This window comes from Lepidochelys olivacea, assembly GCF_965140295.1.
Source record: "Lepidochelys olivacea isolate rLepOli2 genome assembly, chromosome: 12".
Lineage (NCBI taxonomy): Eukaryota > Metazoa > Chordata > Testudines > Cheloniidae > Lepidochelys > Lepidochelys olivacea.
In genome coordinates, this window is record NC_140422.1 from 5,703,645 (window position 1) to 5,727,655 (window position 24,011).

General features: G+C 39.3%; 1 protein-coding gene across 6 annotated transcripts in view; it reads left to right on the forward strand.

Annotated features, from left to right (window-relative positions):
- CNOT1 (CCR4-NOT transcription complex subunit 1) overlaps positions 1 to 24,011 on the forward strand; it is a 91,048-nt gene that overhangs the window by 40,171 nt on the left and 26,866 nt on the right. For all 6 annotated transcript variants that reach the window (XM_084644570.1, XM_084644572.1, XM_084644571.1 and 3 more), the window contains 12 exons: positions 48 to 172; positions 2,386 to 2,672; positions 4,305 to 4,383; positions 6,082 to 6,315; positions 6,849 to 6,989; positions 8,407 to 8,586; positions 12,573 to 12,689; positions 13,109 to 13,219; positions 14,423 to 14,500; positions 14,822 to 14,999; positions 16,087 to 16,217; positions 21,450 to 21,746. In XM_084644570.1, the coding sequence (XP_084500696.1) occupies positions 48 to 172; positions 2,386 to 2,672; positions 4,305 to 4,383; positions 6,082 to 6,315; positions 6,849 to 6,989; positions 8,407 to 8,586; positions 12,573 to 12,689; positions 13,109 to 13,219; positions 14,423 to 14,500; positions 14,822 to 14,999; positions 16,087 to 16,217; positions 21,450 to 21,746 (1,958 nt within the window). The remainder of the gene's footprint in view (positions 1 to 47; positions 173 to 2,385; positions 2,673 to 4,304; positions 4,384 to 6,081; positions 6,316 to 6,848; positions 6,990 to 8,406; positions 8,587 to 12,572; positions 12,690 to 13,108; positions 13,220 to 14,422; positions 14,501 to 14,821; positions 15,000 to 16,086; positions 16,218 to 21,449; positions 21,747 to 24,011) is intronic.

The window sequence follows — 24,011 nt, forward strand, 5'->3', positions numbered from 1 at the left end:
AATGAATTAACTCGGATGTTACTCTTTACTGTCCATTTTCCCAACAGCTGACTTATCTCAGGTGTGGCCAGAGGCAAATCAGCACTTTAGTAAAGAAATAGATGATGAGGCAAACAGCTACTTTCAGCGCATTTATAATCATCCACCACACCCCACCATGTCTGTAGATGAGGTGAGTTTCCTTCTGCAATGATCACATCACTTGTCCAGAGACTTGTTTTATGGTTGAAACTAATTCTCTTTAAGGTCTTTAATAAATATTGAGGCAATAGCAACATTGCTTTTTGTTTGGTTGCAGTTTGAGGAAGTAAATTGAGTGCACAAATTTTCAAGGACCTGTCTGTGGTACACTGGGTAAAAACACCCAGTTGCACTTGTGCATTAAGTGCAGTTTTAAGTTCTAGCTGCTGAAAATGTTAAATTGGATGGACCTAGTCATGTGAAATCCAAGCACAAGTATTCAACATTGGTGCCAAAGCTTAAAGGGACACCGTCAACTTAAACCATATTTTTATCTGAAAAGAATGAACATATGCAATTAACATCTAAAATTACTATAAATGACAAGTGAAAAATGCTCTTTTCAGTTTTAGCTTATACACTTGACAGTACTGTGTAGTGGTTTACTTTCTCCTCCTGTCACTAGTCAATTTCCCCTTTCTTGGGTGTCTCGCACAACAGGGAGAGGAAAACACTTTATTAAATTTTTTTTAAAGAGACACAAATATCAGGGAGACTCAGTGGCAAGTATAATCCCGAGGCTAAGTTCAATTTGCTTGTTGAAATAGACTATTTCAAGTTAACGATGTCCCTCTAAATATATTTGCACACTTACGGATTATTGAAAAGCACTGTTTAATGAGCTCTACTTCCTGTATTTCAGAATCAAATTTAGGAGCAATACAAAGCAATATTAAAGTCTCATTTGAAGACCATTGCAAATAAATCTGACAAATGTATAAATATAAACATGGTCTCTATCTGATAAAGGAAAAAATGAAATTATGAGCAATACTGTAGCAGGTCTAATCTACAACAGATATTCTTGGGAACCTCCCCCAGCAATTATTTCACAGTCCAAATACTGTAAAAATCTAATGCTGAATTTCCAATTACTTCATGTGTATTGAAGGGGGAAAAATTTGAAAGTAATTACTCTGCTAAAATGACATACAAGGGATTGTCTTTAACTCAGAAGCAAGCATGTTGGAAGTATTGTTCTGACAAACTAGAATGTCTGAGGATTTGAAGAAAATGGATAAACTGTCCATTTGACCTGAGTAAAATAGGATTTTGCTCGTTTATTCCTTTTTGCTGAGGCCACAGGTTTGAAGAAAAATCACCTTTTTAAAAGCAATATACATGCATATGAGGCTGCTACTTAGTACAGTCTGACATTTTATTTGCACAGATGGGCATAATTAGTTATTGGTGAGGTGCACAATTAGTATGTAAAGTACTTGCACACTCGTTCTTTACTGTGTGCTTGAAACACTCCTGTTGTGAAGCCTTGAATGTTACTTTCGTGACTATTTTGAGATTCCTGGGGAAGATTTAAAACTATTATACCAGTTAAAATGACTTCTTGGGATTCCATGTTTTGATCAAACTCAATCAGATTTACAACTAAAGATCTGTATAACTGCCAGTCCTATAAACTCAACCTTAGAATGAAATTCAAATGAGAGGGGTGTGCGACTTGTGTATTATCCCGATGATTCTGCAATCAGAATGTACTCTGAACCAAATAAAATCTAGCTTTCTTTCTCATTTCTGTTAGCTGTACTGTGCTAACAAGAGGTCTTTCTTAAAATAAAATAAGGCCTAAAGCAGACATCACCTGGGATATGTAGAGAGCAGATCTGAATGAGAGGTAGTGGTTTTTTTAACATGGTCCCTTTTCTGACCATAATTGCACTTTTCAGTGCTTTAAAAATTAATACTTTTGGGCTGATAGTATGTACATAAACTTAGCCCAATTTGAATATGTACAGCTGAAATGAAGCCTCATGACCTGTAAATGTAGCAGTGCTGTCAGATTGACAAACTACTTGAAAGCTTTTGCAAAAAAAGATACTGGCCTGAAAAATTGTAAGAAAGCTACAATACAAACAGATGAGGTTTCTAGCATCCACAGAATCTGCATAACAGCTACACTAAAAGCTAGTTGTCCCACCATTTCTTGACAAGACTTTAAATAATAAATAAATAAATTTGAGTTTTACATATAGATTCCTGCCCTCAGGTTTGGCAGTTTTGCACTGGGAATTGGGTTTTCCCAGTGCAATTTACATTAGTGACTAGTTGCAGGTGCTCTTGAACCCACTGGTGTGAAAGGGCTGAGATGAAATAAGTCTCTTGGTAACAGTTTCTATTTCTTTGCAGGTGTTAGAAATGCTACAGAGGTTTAAGGACTCCAACATTAAGCGGGAACGAGAAGTGTTTAACTGTATGCTGAGGAACTTGTTTGAGGAGTACCGTTTTTTCCCCCAATACCCAGACAAAGAGCTGCACATAACAGCCTGCCTCTTTGGTGGGATAATAGAGAAAGGACTGGTTACTTACATGGCATTGGGTCTGGCCCTGCGCTATGTTCTTGAAGCCTTACGAAAGCCTTTTGCATCCAAAATGTACTATTTTGGTATTGCTGCACTAGATAGATTTAAAAATAGGTGAGTGATTTTTGTAATCTTTCAAAAAAAAATGCATGGGATATCTTATTAAACTTATGTCTGCTCTAGTTATGTGCTTCAGTAGTAGCAATACAGGATTAATGGTATATGTCATAATACTTGCAAATCTCACAACTTGAACATAATGCACCAATTCCAAGCTCTCTCTCAGCCCACGGAAGATAATCAGTTTGTGTTAAATATAGTACATTTAGTCAACATAGGTTGAAACTACATTCAAACATCTCTATCTCTAAAATTCAGCTGACCATATTTTATGAAATCTAATTCAGTCAAGTGTTAAGGCTGGTGGTATATCAGTACTTTAGAGACTAAGTTGGTAAAGCTTGATTCCCCTGGTTAAGAATTCTGTACATGTGCACCCTTATCATTCAAGAGTAACTGAAGTTGCTTAAGTGTGAGACTGGTCAGACACTTAAGTGCTGCTATAGAACCCAAATTTTGGTCCCTGCACTAAAGTGTTAAATCATCTCAGATGAGCCATGTTGCAGAATGTTTTACTTAACTGGCTATCTATAGGGTTACAAGAAATACCCCTGTAGTAATACAAAGAATCTCCAAACTTCACCATCTGCGTACGTTTCAGCCAGCAGATGCTTAATTTTTCCTCTTTCCACAAAGTGCCTATGAAATATTGTCAGTGAGACCACTTTCTCAGACACTTGTAGACTTTCCCAGGTATTTGGGGCAAGGAATATAGGCTGTTTGCAAATGGCGAAACTGTCCAGAAAGTCTGGCTCTATAGGTATCACTGGAGACACAAGGGAAAACACTTTATTCTTATAGTTAAGAAGACTTCCTTAATTCAAAGGTGCCAGTGTAGCACCTTTAAATGTGTGCTCTAAAAACATGATTCTACCTGAGATGCTTCTGTCCTTATTCCACAATTTCTTCTTTATCACCTTATCCAGCCTTGGAATATTTCAGGCTACATTTAAGATAGAAACAGCTGTTTGTATATCTTAAATGTAGCCTGAAATATTCCAACAGCTGTTTGTTTTTGTATAGCTGGATGTCTTGTTACAGCTATTAACATTCTCTAGCCTAGCAGAATAAAATGGCACTGTCAAGACTGACAAAAGCAATACTTCAGCAGCCTTTGTTACTTCTCTTGGTAAAATGCACATACCATTATAAATGGGATTTTAAAACTTAAAGCACTAATAAAATTGATGAAACCATCTTGCATTTGCAAATACACAGAATAAAACCACTGTACATACAGGGAGAGGCTTCATTGTCAGGTATAGGGGGTAGTTCTAAACATTCAACTAGAAGTATAATCAAACTGCCATTGTTGCAAACACAATTTAGCGTCTAGTAAGATTGTTGCCTTGCTAAATAGTAAACTGTCTAGATGTTAAATATTTGGGAATAGATGGGTTAATTGGACTTAATAGCAGTGCAATGCAAGGGTAACTGCTCTCAAATTATTTTGCAACAAATCCTCATACAAAAATCACTTGTGCAGCAGAGCTGGAAAGTTTAGAAGCAACTTTGATGTGTTAAGGGAGCAACATAGCCAGTAACCAGTTTGTATTGCTCTGTGGTGTGTTCTTGATCAGGGCTCATGCTTTCTCTCTGACTAATGGATAGTTTTACTGTTGACAGATTGAAGGACTATCCCCAGTATTGTCAGCACTTGGCTTCTATTAGTCACTTTATACAGTTCCCTCATCACCTACAGGAGGTGAGTGTTTAAAAATGATAGAACTAATTCATTAATTTGAGAAACCATCTACTGAGTTGATTTGTATTTGCATTAAAAATGGCCTAAACTTTCATAAGTTTTGTATGACAGTACAAGTCCATAAACACAAAATACAAACAATTTTTAATGTTTTGTGTGAGCAAATTATAGACTTGAATGCATTTTCCTTGGGTTTGGGGAAATGGCAGTAGGGGTAGGAACCAGTGCCTTCCATTTTTCTGTAAGTTTATTTGGCTTGCTTGTTTTGAAATAAGTACCTAACCTGTGTAGCCATATGGCCATCCAGGGCATATTGCCACTTAAAAAGTGATGTCATGTATTAATGTCTTAGATCTAATCCTTGCCATGAATCTTCTTTCGGTTTATATTCCTGTCTCCTTCAGAATTTTGGGCTTCCCTATTGAATAAATGCCTCTCTTCTGTGGTTAATGATCAAATTGTGTTCAGACCTGCTAAAAAGTAATCCAAACAAGGGACAGAAGAACTAGATTCCTGAAGGTCTGATCAAAATAAAGGGAATGCACTGTAGTCCAAACAGTAAAAGCAATGTTGATTATGGGTTTGTCTCAATGATCCTTCTGTTGGGGTGGGGTGGGAGGAGGCATGTACAGAAGGTTATCCTAAGGCCACACTCTTGAATGTTTAGTTGCAGCTCAGGAAAAATAAAGGTCTGCCATGACATCAAGTAGACAATACCTTTACTCCACAAATAAAGCAATTTCATAGCTGTCTCAAGTGATACATCTGGCATCTGTGTACTTTTTGATTGGTGCATTATAAATATCTAGGCCCGTGGTTCTCAAACACTTATATTGGTGACCCCTGTCACACAGCAAGCCCGTGAGTGCAACCCCCTTATACATTTAAAAACTTTATTATAAATGCTGGAGGCGAATATTTTTTGGTGTTTAAAGTGGGATTTGGGGTGGAGGCTGACAGTTTGCAACCCCCCCACATAATAACTTTGTGACCCCGGATGGGTCACACCCCCTAGTTTGAGAACCACTGATCTAGGCAAGTGCACCACTATGGAAAGAGAGTCTACCACTGTAGGATTCCTTCTGTGGGTGCAGAAATTTAAGGCAGACTATTGGAACTGGCTTTTTCCTTGATCACTGCATGGTTCAGGCTTCCTCTATCTTTATACTGTCATTGAAGTCTTTGGGGAAGACTTTTCTTGTCCACTCTGCATAGTAGGTCTTTTGATCACACATTCTCCTTTATATTTTTCTCACTCTGCAGGCCAGCAGTGTGGGGAATGCTGGGTGGCTGTCTGTGGACTTGGAATGGAGTCAAGCCTTGTGGCACTCAGCAGCAGCCTGTCTAGCTTGGGGATAGCATTCATGCCTCTGAAGGCCATACCGTTCAGCCCTTTACCATTAAATAAGCAGGGACTGAAAAGAGGCTTCTTTGGTAGAACTTTTCTTAACAGGGAATTCATCTCTAGGTTTTGCTTACTAGATTTTTTTTAAAGTGAATTTACGAATGTTCTACATCATACAGAGATTTTAATTCTGGTTCTGGAATTACCCAGAAACTCTCCTACAAAATTGCCAGACTGCAACTTTCTGTAGAGTTCAATGCAGTGAGCTAGAGTTGGGAGGGTTCTAGTATTAGGATGCAGTTTCATTGCTACATGTGTGGATTTTAGCGTCTCTCTTGTCTGCCTCACTCTAGTACATTGAATATGGGCAGCAATCCCGAGACCCTCCTGTGAAGATGCAGGGTTCAATCACCACCCCTGGAAGTATTGCACTTGCCCAGGCTCAGGCCCAGGCTCAGGTTCCAGCAAAAGCTCCTCTTGCTGGCCAAGTCAGCACTATAGTAACCACCTCCACCACCCCCACCACTGTGGCAAAAACCATTACAATCACGCGACCAACTGGAGTCAGCTTCAAAAAGGATGTGCCGGTAAGTTACCCATCACTTCATGGGGCTCTTATTGGGAGAAGAACAGCATTATGGAAACAGCTGGCTCTCAGTGAGTACCTAGAGGTTAACCAGTCATGAGAAGTTTTATATTTTAGGTTGTCAAGTTGTGATCCTGTTTGGATTCATATTTGTAGCTTAAAGCATTTAGTCTCTTACAAGTTTTTGTCATTGGTTGTAAGTAACTTTTTGTTCTTCACAGGGCAGCCTTTTGCCATTGAATCTTTGGCTAATATTGCTTTTTTGCCTAGCAAATATTAAGGGGTAACATGGTTTTTCTGTTGCAGGGTACCTTTTTTTAAATAGTGGAACTATAGACCTAATGAATGGGGATTGGGTTGAATAGTCACACTTCATAGACACTATATTTTTTCCACTCTTTAGGTCATCTTTCTCAATAGAAGATCAAAGTACTAACTTTAAACTGAACAAAAGTCCTCCTTGACCTCTTGCCTCTTAATACTGTCCCTCTTTGCAATATGTTTTTTTTCTTAATTGTCATTCTCTTTCTACAGCCTTCCATTAATACAACCAACATTGATACCTTGCTAGTGGCAACGGATCAGACTGAGAGAATTGTGGAGCCCCCAGAAAATGTTCAGGAAAAAATTGCTTTCATCTTCAATAATCTGTCTCAATCAAATATGACACAGAAGGCAAGTGTGACAGAACGTTACCTTGTTTCATTTTATTACCTGTTTCTAGCAGGAAGTAATCTGTTCTAATGTCATGGATGATGGTGAACAGAAATTCTTGCAAAAACAAACCTTGTAGATCTTAATCTAACTACAACTATATTTTGTAAAACATTAACTAATTTCCTCTCATCTCAGAGTCTTGAGTTAGTAGCCCTTCTACTGTGGGAGTAGAAGATGTATATTCCTACAGCACTGCATTGAATAACTCCCATTTCCCCCCCCCTTTTTAGGGAGACCTACTTGAAATCTCATTGCTTACATTTTTTGGTCTTTTTTTTTTTTTTTTTAAAATAGTTTCGGGTGCGACTGATGTACAGGGGTAGGTGTCACACAGAAACATGCTTTGTTTAATAAAAAAAAAAAATTTTGATGGCAAATTCAGGGACCGCTCTAGTACTTGAAACTATTACTAACTTTTTAAAATGGACTAGATTTCAAGTAAGTCCTTCTAAAAGATATTCTTTTCATCCTATTTTCAACAATTCTCCCAAAGACAAGAGTACCAAGATGAAATAGTAATGACCAGTGGGTGGGTGAGATTCTGTGGCCTGCGTTGTGCGGGAGGTCGGACTAGATGATCATAATGGTCCCTTCTGACCTTAGTATCTATGAATCTGTTAGTGTTTCTATATTTCACATCAAAGAAATATGTGGTATCCAGTAATCTTTGAATAGTTAACTGCTCTTGTTCAATGGTGCTGCTTCATTCTTGTCACAAAGCAATATCATTTGTCTAAACTAGAACTGTGTATTGTCACATTCTCTTCCCCTCTGGTTTCAGGGGAACACTTCCTAGTAGGTAGCTGCTATAATAATGTTTTGTACCAGTCATATAATTTTTTGGACAATACTTTGATGGCTGTTTTTGGTGTGATCTAGACAAGTGTTCACATTGCAGAAAATGCAACCACAACAAATACCTGTTTTATGATCAGAGCTAAGGATTGTATAGACAGAGAGTAAGCTGCTCTCCTCTTCCACTAGAGTCTCTAGGTTAGAGTTTAGACACATGCTAACAGTAGAAACCTACTCTGGTGCAGCCACCCAGGGTCTCTGTTCTGTGTACAGACAGCTTCCTTGTCCAGGGCTGTCCTTTAGTAAGTTATACTAAATTAAACTTTCTTTAATGATCTGTACTGTAGTAAACATCCAAAATGTCACAAAAGATGGGGATACTGCACTCTAGTGCTTGAAACAGATTTAAGTTGATTCATTGGCTAAAGTAATCCTGAATGACCAAAATGGTTCTGGAATCACTCAGTCAAAACAAACACTAAAATATTTAGTAAAATTTATGATCACTACTGATCAAGTCATTTGCCCACAATCTGTTTTCATTGTAATTTCTGTGATTTTTGGTTTGTGGTGGAGCCAGGTTGAGGAGCTGAAGGAAACTGTGAAAGAAGAGTTCATGCCTTGGGTTTCACAGTATCTTGTGATGAAGAGAGTCAGTATTGAGCCAAATTTTCACAGCCTATACTCAAATTTCCTTGACACTCTTAAGAATCCAGAGTTTAACAAGATGGTTCTGAATGAAACCTACAGAAATATCAAGGTGGGTAGTATATCACTTTTCTTCTGACACTTCATTGAAGTTTTCAATAATACAGACACTGCACTGCTATCCAAATATGGCATGGAACTTCTAAATTATCCATAACTTATCAAGTAGACAAGTTTTTTTCATAATGTGGGTAGGAAAGTGCCTTGAGTACTACAAATGGCCTTTTAGATGGCCCTTTCTAAACCTTGAGTAGGTTTGGTATCTACCTGTGCTACTATTTTGGCTGAGCACTCTCCTGCAAGGCTTGGTTGACAGGGACAAAAGTTCATTATGAAGCTTTTTGTCATGGGAGGATGGGGGAAAGATGTTTTCCTTAGCAGACTGCATACCTCCATAAGACTGAGACCTTACAATGGTGTATTATTCTTTCTGTTGACTCTGCCTGTTGGTTACTAACAATTAAAATAATGTAAAGAGACATTAATAGGGACACAATCAACTTAAAAACTGCACTTGCATCTGGAGAATTATATACCTAAAAACATACGTGAAAGATTAGAGGGGGAAATGTTTGCATTTGACAGCACTCTGTATAGGTAACTTTTGTGCTACTGTTAGAAATTGAACAAAAAAATCTCCCCCCTCCTACACACAGAAAAGATTATTTCTTTAAAGGGAAAATGGAGTTATAAAACCAACTGCTTGGGAGACTCCAGGGCAGGTGTAGTATGTTCAACTGCTGTTTACTTATTTTTCTATAGACTAGTTATCTGTTTTGGTGTTAACATACATAAATCCAACAAAATTAAAAAATGCTTTTCTGAAACATTTGAATTAAATCTTTATATTAAACCATTCAGAATTTCATATAACATGGGAAGACAGTGTCCAGATGGTCATTATTTTAACAATCATAACTTTATAGAAAGGGGAGCAATCCCTCAATTTTATTTCATGTAGAGTAAGGTTTTTGGGTTTTTTTGGACAGGACTACTAAGTTCCAAAAAGCCTGGTTCAGCAGACTTGGAGTAACTGAGCTTATGTCAGGAAATATCTATCAACATTTTTTTGGCTGCTAGTTATCTATTACAAAACCTGTTTAGTATAACAACGCTTTCGGTTTAGATAACTAGGTTTTGAATCTGACAACGAAGACTTCAGTGTGTAAACTGACTGGCTTGATAGCAGTATGTTGCTACTTTTTTCTCTATCAGTGACTTGTTAATTTTCAACTTCTTATAGTAACGTTATTGCAGTTGGGATAGACTTTAATTAAATACTTGTGCTTACAGACTATAGTGAACGGCCAGCTGAAATACTGTACCTATTATTTGTACCAAGAATCGGAGTTGCAGATAGAGCCTTCTTGAATGCATATCCAGGAAAATGTTGACCAGTTAATGGATGTCTTATAGGTGTCATTCGTTGTAATAAATTGAAGAAATTAAATTGTCCTGTTGGAACTGACTAGTTCGTTACGTAGGATTTCTGAAGCAAAACACTAGTGCCAGTCCTTTTAAATAAGACATGCAGTGACATGATGAATCTAGGGGTGTCAGTCCTTGATCCTACAGTTTACACCATTGAAGGACTTGTCTAAATGGCAAGAGTTCTGGCTGGTTTAAAGGTGTGATTAGAAATCAACTCACTTGTACTAGTAAAAAGGTTGTGTGGATGCTCTTACTTGTTTTAAATTGGGCTCATTTTTGATTTAGCTTAAGTTGATATGTTGAAGCTAAATTTAAACAAGATAGTCTTAAACAAAAGTAAGTATCCACACGGTTTGCAGTGGTTTAACTGTAACCTTGTAAATTGGTGTAGACAACCCCCGAATTAAATGGGCAAAGCCATGCAGATACACAATATACTGGCTTACTGCTGGATAAACTTAATCTCAAGGCAATCATGTTTTTAAAAATGTCTTCTGCGAAGTGTTTAATTGTTAATCCACAAGTCGTGTGCCTTAATTTTAAGGGTTTGCATGAATGATAGTGGCCATTTTTCTCAGTGAGTTCTCAAGTGGAAAAGATTGCATGGAAGGTGTTAAGGCAGTAAAGCAGCTTGAGGGAAGCATAGTTTGTGTACTGCTTTGGCAACAGAAGTGTGAGGGAGAACATAAGAACGGCCATAGTGGGTCAGACCAAAGCTCCATCTAGCCCAGTATCCTGTCGTCTGACAGTGGCCAATGCCAGTTGTTTCAGAGGGAATGAACAGAACAGGTAATCATCAAGTGATCCATCCCCTGTCTCCCATTTTCCACTTCTGGCAAACAGAGGCTAAGGATGCTATCCCTGCCCACCATGGCTAATAGCCATTGATGAACCTATGCTCCATGAATTTATCTATTCTTTTTTGTATCCTGTTAGTTTTGGCCTTCACAACATCCTCTGGCAGAGTTCTACAGGTTGCCTGTGCATTGTCTGAAGAAATACTTCCTTTTAAGGAAGCTTTAAACCTGCTGTCTGTTAGTTCCATTTGGTGACCCCCTGGTTAGAAGGGTGTTAAAATGAAAATGGAAGTGCAGGCAGGGGAAGATGAAATCCAGCCCAGTTTTAACATAAGAAATTTTTCATTTTCCACTTCCCATTTCTACAAAACGGGAGTGAATTGGCAGTATATGTCAATTAGCACTATTCTTAAACCTGTGGATGGGATTTCTCTCCACTATAGGTTACGCTGTAGTGCAAAATAATTCCTTGGCACTCTTCTGAGCACAACTGACCACCTATTTGGTTGATGCTACTGTAAGCTAAGGAACAGAACTACATGTTTAAAAGGTTTTCAGAGACCAGAACTGACTCAAACTATATTTGGGAAACTAACTACTTATGCTTCACTGCTGATGGTTTACATGCCGTTCTATGGGAGGTATGCAGTGTGTTTGTAGCCATGTTTGGTCCCAGGGTATGAGACAACGCAAGGTGGGTGAAGTAATACCCTTTTTATTGGATAGACTTATGTTGGTGAGAGAAGCTTTCGAAGGCTTACACAGCTGCTTCACATCTGGGAAATGTGCTTAGTGTCACAGCTAAATACGAAGTGAAACAAATTGTTAATCATAAGAAGCTTTCAAGGGACCATTGAAGGTGATGTTAACAGGTCACTTCACCTTGAATGGTCCCTTGAAATGTGCATTAGCTACTTACGCTAAACAGTCCTTTCCACCTTGTATTTAGTGGTGATACCTAAGGCCTGGTCTACACTGTGCACTTAGGTTGAGTTAAGGAGCCTCGCATCGACCTAGAGGCCAAAGTGTCTTCACTTAAACTTGTCTCCTTCAACAGAAGTGCCCCTCTATGCTGATTTAGTAACACCACTCCGAGTGGTGTAGAGTCACTGATGTAATTTGATCAACAGTGTCAGTGTAAATACTGCGTTGCTTATGTGGATTTGTTGGCCTCCAGGAGCTGTCCCACAATGCCCCACACTGACAATACAATTGATAAAGTGCTCCTTGTGAGGAAATGCATCACTGACACGAGCCAAGTGTGCATACAAGCAGTTTAACTGTAGTGTCTCTATGCTGACATAAGTTAGGTCAACATAATTTTGTAGTGTAGACATGGTTTGAGTACTCTTTCCAGGCCTGAAGAGCTTTCTGTAAGCTCGAAGCTTCTCTCCAAGAGAAGTTGACCTAATAAAAATAGATATCACTTCACCCACACCCTGTCTCACTAGGTAGGAGGGATTTCTAGCTGTTTCTCAAGATACATAGGTGTGGTAGTCCTGGCATGGAGTTGTACTTTTCTATATCTTGTCAGTTTACTTTTTTAGGCTCCTTGAAGGAGAAGAACTTATTGTAGTTCTTGTTACAGGACAGGCTAGTAGGGGGACTGTTCCTAGAAACTTGACAAACCATAGTTTCAGTGTATTCAAGTCAAAGGACTGTCTCCTTCATGGTTAAAGTGCAGCTAAATACTTCAGTGGTCTAGAACTCAAGACTTTCTAAAGTCAATGTGTATTAAATGCTTAAATTGGCTTTGGGTGTTTATCTCATAGTTTTATGTTTGTTGTTCTCCTTTTTAATCATCTGTTAGGTGCTACTGACATCAGATAAAGCTGCAGCCAACTTCTCTGACCGTTCCCTTCTGAAGAACCTTGGCCACTGGCTGGGAATGATCACACTGGCTAAAAATAAACCCATCTTGCACACGGTGAGCTCCTAATCTGTCCCCAAAAACCTGTTGACTTCAAATCTGTCACAAGCTTAAGAAATTCAGCTAAACTCTTAGTTCTTTCCTTTTTGTACAACAAGTTTGCTGAAGTACAAAAATCTGATTCTCTAGTTTAAAAGGCTTATGAACATTTTGATACCTTGTTTATCAAAGGTTCCTAAATCCATACTTTTGTGATATTTAAGTAACTTTGTCTCCATAAATACACATTAGGTACACTTTGAAATGTTTACTATCTTGTGTGCGAAGTAATTACTTCCCACAAAAAGTAGCAGCTCCATAAAATTCTAAGGTCTTGATTCAGCAAATGTCAATGCTATAATGAAACTGTAGCCCTACAAGAAATAGGAGTGTTTATCCCACCCCCAAGTTTAATTGACATATTTTTGTGTTTTTAGGATTTGGATGTGAAATCGTTACTTCTGGAGGCTTATGTTAAGGGGCAACAGGAGTTGCTTTATGTAGTGCCATTTGTTGCCAAAGTCTTAGAATCTAGTGTCAGGAGTGTGGTAAGTGAACTCAAACCTGCTAAATGAGACCTAACTATTGAAGTAGCTCTCCAAACTAGCTAGCAAAATATCATGTAACAAATGTAAACTAAATGTAGATTTTTTAACAAACGATTAATTCAAAACTAAATATCTTATGTCAGGTGATTGGGAAGGAAATGGATGGAAACAAGGTGTTCAGAGTTTAGAGATATTGTGACCTGGGAACAAAGGGAAAAGAGATCTTGTAGATGTTGCACTTTGTTCTGGAAGGTTTCAGAGTAGCAGCCGTTAGTCTGTATTCGCAAAAAGGAAAGGAGTACTTGTGGCACCTTAGAGACTAACCAATTTATTTAAGCATAAGCTTTTGTGAGCTACAGCTCACTTCATCGGATGCATTCAGTGGAAAATACAGTGGGGAGATTTATATACATAGAGAACATGAAACAATGGATGTTACCATACACACTGTAATGAGTGATCACAAAAGCTTATGCTCAAATAAATTTGTTAGTCTCTAAGGTGCCACAAGTACTCCTTTTCTTTTTGCAAATACAGACTAACAAATTTGAGCATAAGCTTTCGTGATCACTCTCATTACAGTGTGTATGGTAACATCCATTGTTTCATGTTCTCTCTGTATATAAATCTCCCCACTGTATTTTCCACTGAATGCATCCGATGAAGTGAGCTGTAGCTCACAAAAGCTTATGCTTAAATAAATTTGTTAGTCTCTAAGGTGCCACAAGTACTCCTTTTCTTTTTGTTCTGGAAGAAAGGGTTGGTTGGAATATATGTGCATTGTTCCTCTTTGCCCACAAATGGGGAAAGTCCCAGAGCCCAGTTTTCTTCTAAATCTCATGAGCTTTGTGTCCCTTTCTCCTTCCTGGATCAGCTTTTCTGTCCTCCCCAATTCTACTTCTGCAATGGCAGTGTTGATCTGGCAAATGAAAACCACAATGAACTGGCTCCTTCTAATGTTCCTGTTTGGAATTAACTTTAATGCTAAACTGAGGTGTTCCCCCAAATGTACTGCTGGGACAGAATATTGCTATACTCTACATAAACGCCATTATTGAAAAATATGTCCTTGTTCTTTCACAGCCATACAAATTGCTGTTAATGTGTTTGTGTTTTAAAGTACACTTGTGCTGAGTTTTTTAATTTACACCTTTTGGAAAGGAATTGCTTTGTCTGATACACCTCTCTCCAATTCTCTGGTAGGTTTTCAGGCCTCCAAACCCCTGGACGATGGCAATCATGAACGTTTTAGCTGAGCTGCATCAAGAACATGACTTAAAAGTAAGTTGCTTTTAACATTTTTCTACACTTACTGAACATTAATGGATTTTCTTGACTGATCAGCTTAGCAAAATGTAATGCAGGAAGACTGTTGGATTTCCAGACTTCAGTCCTCAACTCCATCTTTAAAGAATTGCTTAATTTGACTGAATTTAGATAACTTATTTAGTCATGGTGCTAACTTTGGTGCTTCTAGACAGTCCCTTTGCAGAATATTGGTCTAATGCCTAGAGTCTTAAGATATGAGAGGTAAAATGGAAAACATAGAGGGGTTCCTTTATTAGTGTAACCTAAAATGATCATACTGGAATTGTTGTGCAGCTAAATCTGAAATTTGAGATTGAGGTGCTCTGCAAGAACCTTGCACTAGACATCAATGAGCTGAAACCTGGAAACCTCCTGAAAGACAAGGATCGGTTGAAAAATTTGGATGAACAGCTATCTGCTCCAAAGAAGGATGTAAAACAGCCAGAGGAGCTACCACCGATCACCACAACCAGTAAGTAATTGGAGTTTCAGCTGTATTGCAAAAATACAATCGGCTGCTTTTGAAGTTTAAAATGAAGCTTGCTAAATTACTTCTAGCAGCAGGGTTTAGTGATAGTGTATATTTGGTGAGAACCCAGAATCTGGAGAAGGAATTGAGGAGAGAGCTTCTAGACATGTTTGCATGTACCAAAAACTGAACCCTCCCTCCTTTCCCAGATATCACTTAGGGGACAAGTAAAGCTCCCATATTTGTCATGCTGTTTGCCAGAATGGCGCGCTCGGTTTTTTTACAAGGGTACGTTGTTTAGCCTATCCCCTGATATGGAGACCAGTGGGCTGCTTTTCATCTGTTCCCTATCCTTTGACCTGTCTGAGTTGGTGCTCTCCCACTGGTAGAGCACTTGGGTCATTGACATGTCATGGTGTCAAGCTGCAGTCCCCAGTGAAGGATGTACCAAAAACTGTCCACATGCTTGGGGTGTGTATGCACCATGGCCTTAAACAAAAAAGCAGGATAGCGAGGATCACTTATTATTCTGCAGGATTGTTTTTAAACTCTTCATAAGTGTAATATAAGTAAGCAGTCCTGTGTAACTTACGCTATCTCATAAAAGAATCTTATGTAGTGGGCTTGAATGAAAAGTGTACAATTACAAAGTCTCAGTGCTTGAACAGACAGACTGGGACATCAGTGAAGTGAGATGCGTAAACTATAGACTAAATTACTTTTTTTTCAAAAGAAATGAGTGGAAATGATGGTATATATCAGGATGGTGTAAATAACCTGTAAATACTGTATGCTGGGGAGGGTGGCAAGATGCACTTGCAGAAAAGTAGCCAAGGATTGCTATAATTGTGCATGACACAGTAAATAATGCTGTCTTTCTACAAGCTAAGGTGGAGATATGGTGTAAGCTGTTACTGGCTTATCACCCTGCTTTTTCAGAAGCTTTGCGATTAAATGGTTAAAGCTTAATTTTTCAAATGATGTACTTTCCAAGTGTACGAGACAAGCATAGAACTTTAGTTTCTTAATGAATTAGTTTCTAGAAAGGAAGCAACTCTAAAGAATTCTTCACAACTTCTATGTTCTACAGCTGCTTCTACAACCCCAGCTACTAACACCACTTGTACAGCATCCGTTCCTCCACAACCTCAGTACAGTTACCATGACATCAACGTCTACTCTCTGGGAGGGCTGGCTCCGCACATTACTCTAAATCCGACTGTAAGTACTAGAGCTCATTGTGGTTTGTTACAGAAAGTTTCTGTAGTCCAGAGTAGAAGATTGGCCTGCAGGGTCTTTCGCCAAAAAGCACTCTGCTTCTGAAATTGAAGGAACTAGTTATGTTGACTTACGGAAGTTAAGCACAATGTATACAGGTGGTCTGCATCTTTCATACAAGTATTTCAGTCCTCATATGTCCTGCCAGAACTGTTTCTGCACCAAGCTCCTCCTAGAAGTGGTGTCAAATTGCCTTGAAACTTTTTAGGCAAGGATCTACTAGAACCAGAATGAGACCTATCTGTACCTTGTGAGTTGAACCAAATTTGAATTGATTTTGTAGTAAGGTAAGTGCAGTTAGCATCTCCGCATCTACTGGAGTAAGTCCAATCTGTGGTAAAGAGATTCAGTCTTTTACTTCTGAATGCCTGATTATTCTTCAGTTCCAGGTAGCAGCAGTAACTAAGAATGCTTTTCTGTTACTAGCTAGTACAGTACAGACCCGTTTACGTGTGAATCCGCTTAATGTGCGGTAGCGCCATGCCTCCCAGTGCTACGTATTTAACACGGGAGACTTGTTAACACGCAGTACAGGCACTTGCTATGTAGCTCTAAAATTTTTGCTCACTAACTCACTGACCTAGAAATCGACAGGAAGTGCAGAGCGGAAACGTGTGGTACGTCTTTACCGATATTGGTAAAGACGTATCGCACATGTTTAGTCATGCTAGAGAGAGATATATATATATAGATATAGATATAGATATAGATATATACTACATTAGAAAATTTTAACCATATGCCTATATAATGGCAGAAGGCAAGCGTCAGCGTTCCTACACTGTAGAACGAGTAAATAGTGGAGAAACCCAGGCCAAAGTTTCAAAAGATATTGGGATTGCTGAATCTACTCTAGTTTTTTAGCCATCCTCAATCTAAACTGAACAGCTTTGTACAAAATATCGATTCTGCCACGGGGCTTAGGCGAAAACATGTGCGCTGTTCAGCAAAACCCACAGTAGACACAGCCATGTGCATGGGGTTTGCCCAGGAAAGGCTGAAAGGAATGCTGCTAAGTGGCCAATTCTTCAAGCCCAAGTGACAAAATTTGGAAATTTAAAGGGATGAATCCTTCCAAGCCAGCAAGTGGTTTATAAATCATTTTAAAAAGCGTCATGGCATAGCGCAGGTATTGATTTCTGGAGAAAACCGATGAATCGGCCGTGAATGCGTTTCCTGCCGAGTTAAAATCTATTTTACAAAATGAAGACTACCACGAAGAACAACTTTATAATTGTGATGAAACAGCTTTATTTGCAAAACTGCTACCTGATAAGACTTCAGCCTTTAATTACGAGACACAGAAAACAGCTGGATTTAAAAAGAGAAGATCGTGTGACTTTTTTTTTGTAGTAATAAGATGGGCAGCCATAAGCTTGCCCTTCTTGTTGGCAGCTTTCATAACCCTCGCTGCTTTAATCACCTCATAGAGCCAAACTGCCAGTAATATATGCTAACAGGAAAAATGCTTGGATGATGAGATTGGTTCCACAACAGCTTTATTCCAGCTGTTCATAAGCCTCTGCAGTTGAAGAAACTCGAAGCCAAAGCACTTTTGCTACTTCACAATTGTCCAGCCCATCCTCCAGCCGAATCACTGGTATCAAGTGATGGAAAAATTTGAATGCTATACCTGCCATTCAATGCAACATCAAAAAGTCAACCTTTAGACCAGGGCATTCTTCAGAATTTTAAAAGCAGTTATTGAGGGGAGCTGATTTCGGTGATTGTGTCATGCACGTCTTCAGGCATTTCCAAATTCCTGAAACAGTTAAACATCCAATGAAGTGAGCTGTAGCTCACGAAAGCTTATGTTCAAATAAATTGGTTAGTCTCTAAGGTGCCACAAGTACTCCTTTTTGCGAATACAGACTAACACAGCTGCTACTCTGAAACCTTAAACATGAAGGAAATTTATTTAGTTAAAGCTTGGGACGGAGTAAGACAAAAGTCTGGCACTGATTCAGAGCCAGACATGGAAGGATTTTTGGAAGAAGGCGTCCTACAAACATGTACTCAGACAAAAGAGGATAAAGGTTAAAGGTAAACTTCTTCTCTTTCAAATGATAAAAGGTTTTAGTTTGGATATGTCACCGGAAATCATTACCAAGTGGCTGGAGATGGATGAAGATTGTCCAACTTCAGAATTTCTGTCCGGGGAAGAAATATTAACAGGCTGCAAGGCTACGTCGGACCACGAAAGTGATGGTGAGGATGTCGTTGAAAAGGTCAAAATTTCACCCACAGAAGCCCTTAGTGTTGTAGAAACTGTTGTAAGATTTATGGAGGAGCAAAATGCGGAAAATATCGAAATCATTCATCTGTGGCAAGTGAGACTTCATAAGAGGGGAAAAAATGCGAGCCAGAAAGAGCAGAAAATAACGGCGTTTTTTTCTAAGTGAATCATAGACACTTTTTTCAGCATGGCCCTTTTAACCCACGGTCCGTTAACACATGGTTGCGACTGCTTGACTCCCAACATCTGTAAGGAAACAGGTCTGGACTGTAGTTATGGTCTAACATTGCTAATGTGGAAGAGGTGATACTTTTATTCACCACCAGGTATGACTATTGCAATAGGCTATATTTATCCCACCCTTAAAGATCCTTTCAAAACTTCTGCCTCAGTAGAATGCAGTCGATTAGAGTAACCACAGCTTACAGGAGTGCACAAAGCACAGGTGTGGCTACATTTTTTTAGGTACAGTTTGAGTTCCTTTAATGTAAAAGTCAGTATAGTTTAGGATTAACTGCATAAAGACCGCTTTACTACTGTTATGACAACTGAGATCAGCTGAGGCTGCTTAGCTGACTCAAACTGCACCCTGCTTCTAGTCAAGAGTGAACATGTTGGAGTCAGTGAGCATAGAATTTACTCTGGCAGGCCATCAGAACGCTAACTTTCACTGATGTGCAAAATCAATCTCTTCAGCCAAACCTCTGTGGAATGGGTCAAAACTAAAATGTTCTGTGTTGAGTTGTGATATTTTTCTGTTGTGAACTAACTGCAATTGTCTAAACAATTGTACGTAGGAGTACCTCAATGCTAAGTCTTTAATAGGTGCAGGGAAAGCATCTGTCTGTGTACACTAGACAATTTTTAGAATGCTGGTACTGAATACTTAATTTCATATAATTTTCATCTGTATGTGAAGCTCTGCTTGGTTTAGTATTTTAAAATGAACTGATGTCATGAATGAGTGGACACCTGAACCTTTTTCAGTTAGCCTACTGTAAATTTTGGTTGCCTCACTTCCTCATTGGCATTGAGAGAAGTTTTTTTTGTAACCTTTGTTTTAAGATACCAGTTGATCCTCTAGTAAGCGAAGGCCCTGAAACACTCTTGTATCAGAGGCCCAGTCTGAGGTCTGAAGCCTGAACCAAAGTACTTCCAGGCAGTGTTAAGCAAAGCTGGGCTGTGAGCCAGAGGCAGGTGCCACTCTCAGAAGTTGGCAAGAAAAGGTTGTTAAAAGCACATGCGCACACGCACAAGTGCTAATGAGAGGAACTTGCTCCAGGATGGCATCAGAACACTCCACAGACATAACAAGGAACAGGCAGGTGCATCTTAAAGACAGGGTCAAAAGAAAAACATGATGGATAGATTCGTTTGAACTACGATGAGTAATCGGTCCTGCAACTGTATAAAAGTAGGTTCGGGAGCTCACATCTTTGTCCAGCCTAGGGGACAGTGGAGTGTCCCGCCACTGACTGAACTGTGTTCATTGCCAGGGAGCACAAATTGGTAGTATGCCCTGTAGAGTCTACAGGGAACTATTACTGTGCTTCGTTTGACAATAAACCTGGCTCGGGTTCCTTCATACCTTACTAGAGTCTGGTTTTGGGGGGTTCTCTCGGAGCCTTCTGTGTTAGCTATCTGCGCAGAGCGGAGGCGGCACAGAGGGAACACACGCAGCCGACTTACCGAACAAGAGCAGAGCACCACACTGGTAGCTACCAACGACAGATTCCACCGGCAATCTGACTGAAAGAGCTGTGCAGAACAAAGCCTGTTGAACTTGTAACTCTCATTTCACTCTTGTGCACACTTGAACATGGGTGGACAACTGCACCAACAGAAATATTTTAAGGAGACTTAGTTTCTTTCAGTTAGTCTCAGGTTTTACAAGTAACACTAGGAGGTGTGTGTTTGTTTTTTTTTTTAAAAAAAGAGCATTTTCTATTTTTGTGCATTGGGATAGCACTTTGTCTATCTTCCCTTTTTGTATGGGTTTTTTAGAGCAACAGGGAAAAAACAGTTCACCGGGACTCAGAAGGGGGTGTACTACCTGATACTATCATTTTTAATCCAACTTTATTTTAAATCCCTTTAAGGGATGCCCTTTTGCAAGGTAAAACTGCAGCTTTGTAGTTTTGCTGCCCTGTCTCCTATATACCTCCCAGTTTCTTTCTCTTTGCTTCTTACCCTTTTTAAATGCCTTTCTGTTCATTTCCAGACTTTTTTCTCTAGTTCTTTTTGAAAGGGTTACTTCTGCTCTCTTGTAGCCAAAAGCACTCTGCTACCAATGCTGTCAAACAAGTACCTGTTGGTTGGCTGAGGAGTGAGTGTCTTGTGAGCTGGAAAGCAGTGGTTCACAGCTAAAGTTGCTAATGTTTCTTGGCAATCCACATGTGATTTTTTTTTTAAAAGATCAGAACTATGATTTTACTATTTTTTAAAAATAGATGTAGCAGTTAAACTTGCTGTTTCAAGTGGTCAAACAGGTGATCTCTGGAAATTAATTATCATTCCATGATCTAATTCAGAGTGGTTGCTTACTTAAGAGCAGTCTAGGCAGCTTTCCACATGTTTTGGCCATCTCATCAGTTGCCTAGCTCTATTGGCAGATGTATTCATTGAGCTTTTATATTGCTACATCACCACTTCATGTGTTCAGATGTGTCCCTCCCGAGCTAAGTCTCTATTTTGAACAAATTATTTGGAACAAATAAGATGAACAAAACTAAATCTGACAATTTGAATTTCTGTGATCTACGTACTAAGCTCATACATCAGTCGTGGCTCTATATAAAGATTTAATGTTTTGAAATTGTGGATATTTAGGGCAGAGTGAGTCTTGGAACACTAGTATGACTATATATGTACCTGTTCTTTGACTTTGTTTTGAGCCTTCTGTTGCCTAATTACTTAGTGGTTTTCATTTTCCCTTGTAGATTCCACTGTTCCAGGCCCACCCACAGCTAAAGCAGTGCGTGCGTCAAGCTATAGAGCGTGCAGTGCAAGAGCTTGTCCATCCAGTGGTAGATCGGTCCATTAAGATTGCCATGACTACCTGTGAACAGATAGTCAGGAAGGACTTTGCACTGGATTCAGAGGAGTCACGCATGCGTGTAGCAGCACACCACATGATGCGGAACCTGACTGCTGGTATGGCCATGATTACCTGCAGGGAACCTCTGATGATGAGCATTGCTACCAACTTGAAGAACAGTTTTGCTACTGCGCTGCGGGTAAGATGGTGCAACTTCATTGAACTTCACCCACTAGCATTGACTTTCTAATTAATTGCATTGCCATAAATTGAGTTCTTGTCTATTGGAGTTACCTGGAATCATGAATGTGGGGGTAGAGGATCCCAGGGACCAAGAAGTTTTTTGTATGATTGGTGTGACAACATGGTTAGCTGAAGTGGAACTAAGTTTGCCTTAAAATAGTAGAGGAGTTAGCCCTCAGTCTTTACAGACCATTGAGAGGCATCTTCTGGTGTCTCTTTTCCTGATTGCCTTCACCTTTCCTGTACTTGACATGCATGGGCCTGCTACCTTTAAAATAGAATCCAAAAGCAATGGGAGATTAGCCCTTGATACTGAAAATTAAATTTCTTGACAAAATAGACATTTTGTCTTTGTATATGTGTATATACTTCAGACCATCCATTCCATTCACTTAATTGTTCCATTAGCAAGTATAAAATTGAGAGATTATTCTGTACAATTAAACTGCTTGATTTATTGGCTTTTCTAGAGGCTGTTAAGTCTTCTAACACATTATTTTAAAGCTTCCCCTGTGGTTTTTCTCCATTGGTTAAAGTAATGTAAGATGATGATACAATTTTGTTTTAAACAATTTATGAACTGCCAGCCCCTAACAAATCCATTTAGTAGGTCATTAGCCAGAAAACTTACCATACTTACCACCAGCACTCAAGTATACGAACCATTTTGGGTAGACATGAGGGTTGAAGCATCATGCAAGTTCAAGGTATAGCTGTTTTGAGGGGTAAAATTAGGGCTCCAGAAGAAATCTGTTTACATCTTGGTTATGGGCAAATCCCTTCCCCCTTTTCTGTGGCTGTGAGGGGTCATGTTGTAATGGAATGGCTCCATTGCATAGTAATGAGCTTAGGGCAGGATTTCGAGGATCTGTGGAAGGCATATGAAAGCCCCTGGGTTAAATTGGGGGAACTGCTGGCACAACTTCTTGACTCTGGAACTCCCCAATTCATCTGCAAGGGTTGAGGGGCATAGAGTGTAGATCAAGACCTATTATTGCAACGGGTGACTGAGGCATTAGTCAGTTATATGTAATTGTCTTGGTATGGTTTAAGCACTCAGAGGAATGGATGGAGGCTTCTGCCTATCAGAATAATCTGTTAAAAGATACTAACTTAGACTACCACCTTGTATTTTTCCATTTCAGTCCTAACACAGCTTTGGCAGTTGAGATCACTGATGGCATTGATAAATGCTCAGTGTAACTAGAAAAACATAGTGCATATCTACCATTGCAAACTTCTAGTCCTGGCAGCGCATGAAACTGTGAATAGGTCTCATTATAGCACTGTCTTGTTGATGATGCATCCAGGACTAGATAGCAAATTTATAGCTAGAGTACTGTTTGACTTCTTGTCTCTTCTTTACTTGTAGTACTATAATGGATTTTTATTTTGTTTTCTTCAAATGAACTGTGAAGGCATCTTATATAATCTCAGGATCACACTGTCACCAGAATGCAGTCTGAATGTAGATCAAATGTTGATCTGATATGCCTGATCCTTTAAATCACTTAACAGATTCCTTCCATTTCAGCAGTATGTGTAGAAACCCTGTTGCCAGGCCAAGAAGGACAGCGCAATCTTCTTCTGAGGTGTTAAAACTAAACCAGGAAAGCATTTTAAAAAATTCATTGCTTTAGTTCTCTGACTAAAACAGAGTGAATACCCCTTTTGGTCTGGCATTTGTAGTTCAAAGGAATTTTGTCAGCTCATCTCAAACAACATTTGCTGCTTCATAAATTGGCTTGAAGTGGCTTTGTGGAGGTAGGTGGGAGGGTGTCACAGATCCACAGGATCTGTGCTATGTCCCAGCTTTTAAACAGTCCTTTGGAGGAACACTTCCAGCGTGCCAGACCCCCAAAGGGTCCCATTCTTAAAGGTAAGCCAGATGGCTTCAGCATCTTGAGTCTTTGGGCTCCAGCACTCCTGTTTCACATCATGAGCTCTGTCTAGCGAGTCGAAATAAGACTTCTTCTGTTCCTAGACTTTTGCCTTCTTCAGGGATTAGTGCACCTCAGCAAGTATTTGCCGTGACATCAAGCAGCCTTTTCAAAACAGTAGGGTTTATTAGTCAACTGGAACACAGCATTGGGAAGTCCTCAAGATAGCATAGAAAAGTAAAGGTGGAGACAATTCTGACTGGCCAACATCAGGGTTGTACCCAGCCAAGCTACTGAAGAATCCTGTTTTGGCACGCTCCTCCTCTTGGCTTCTTTGATGG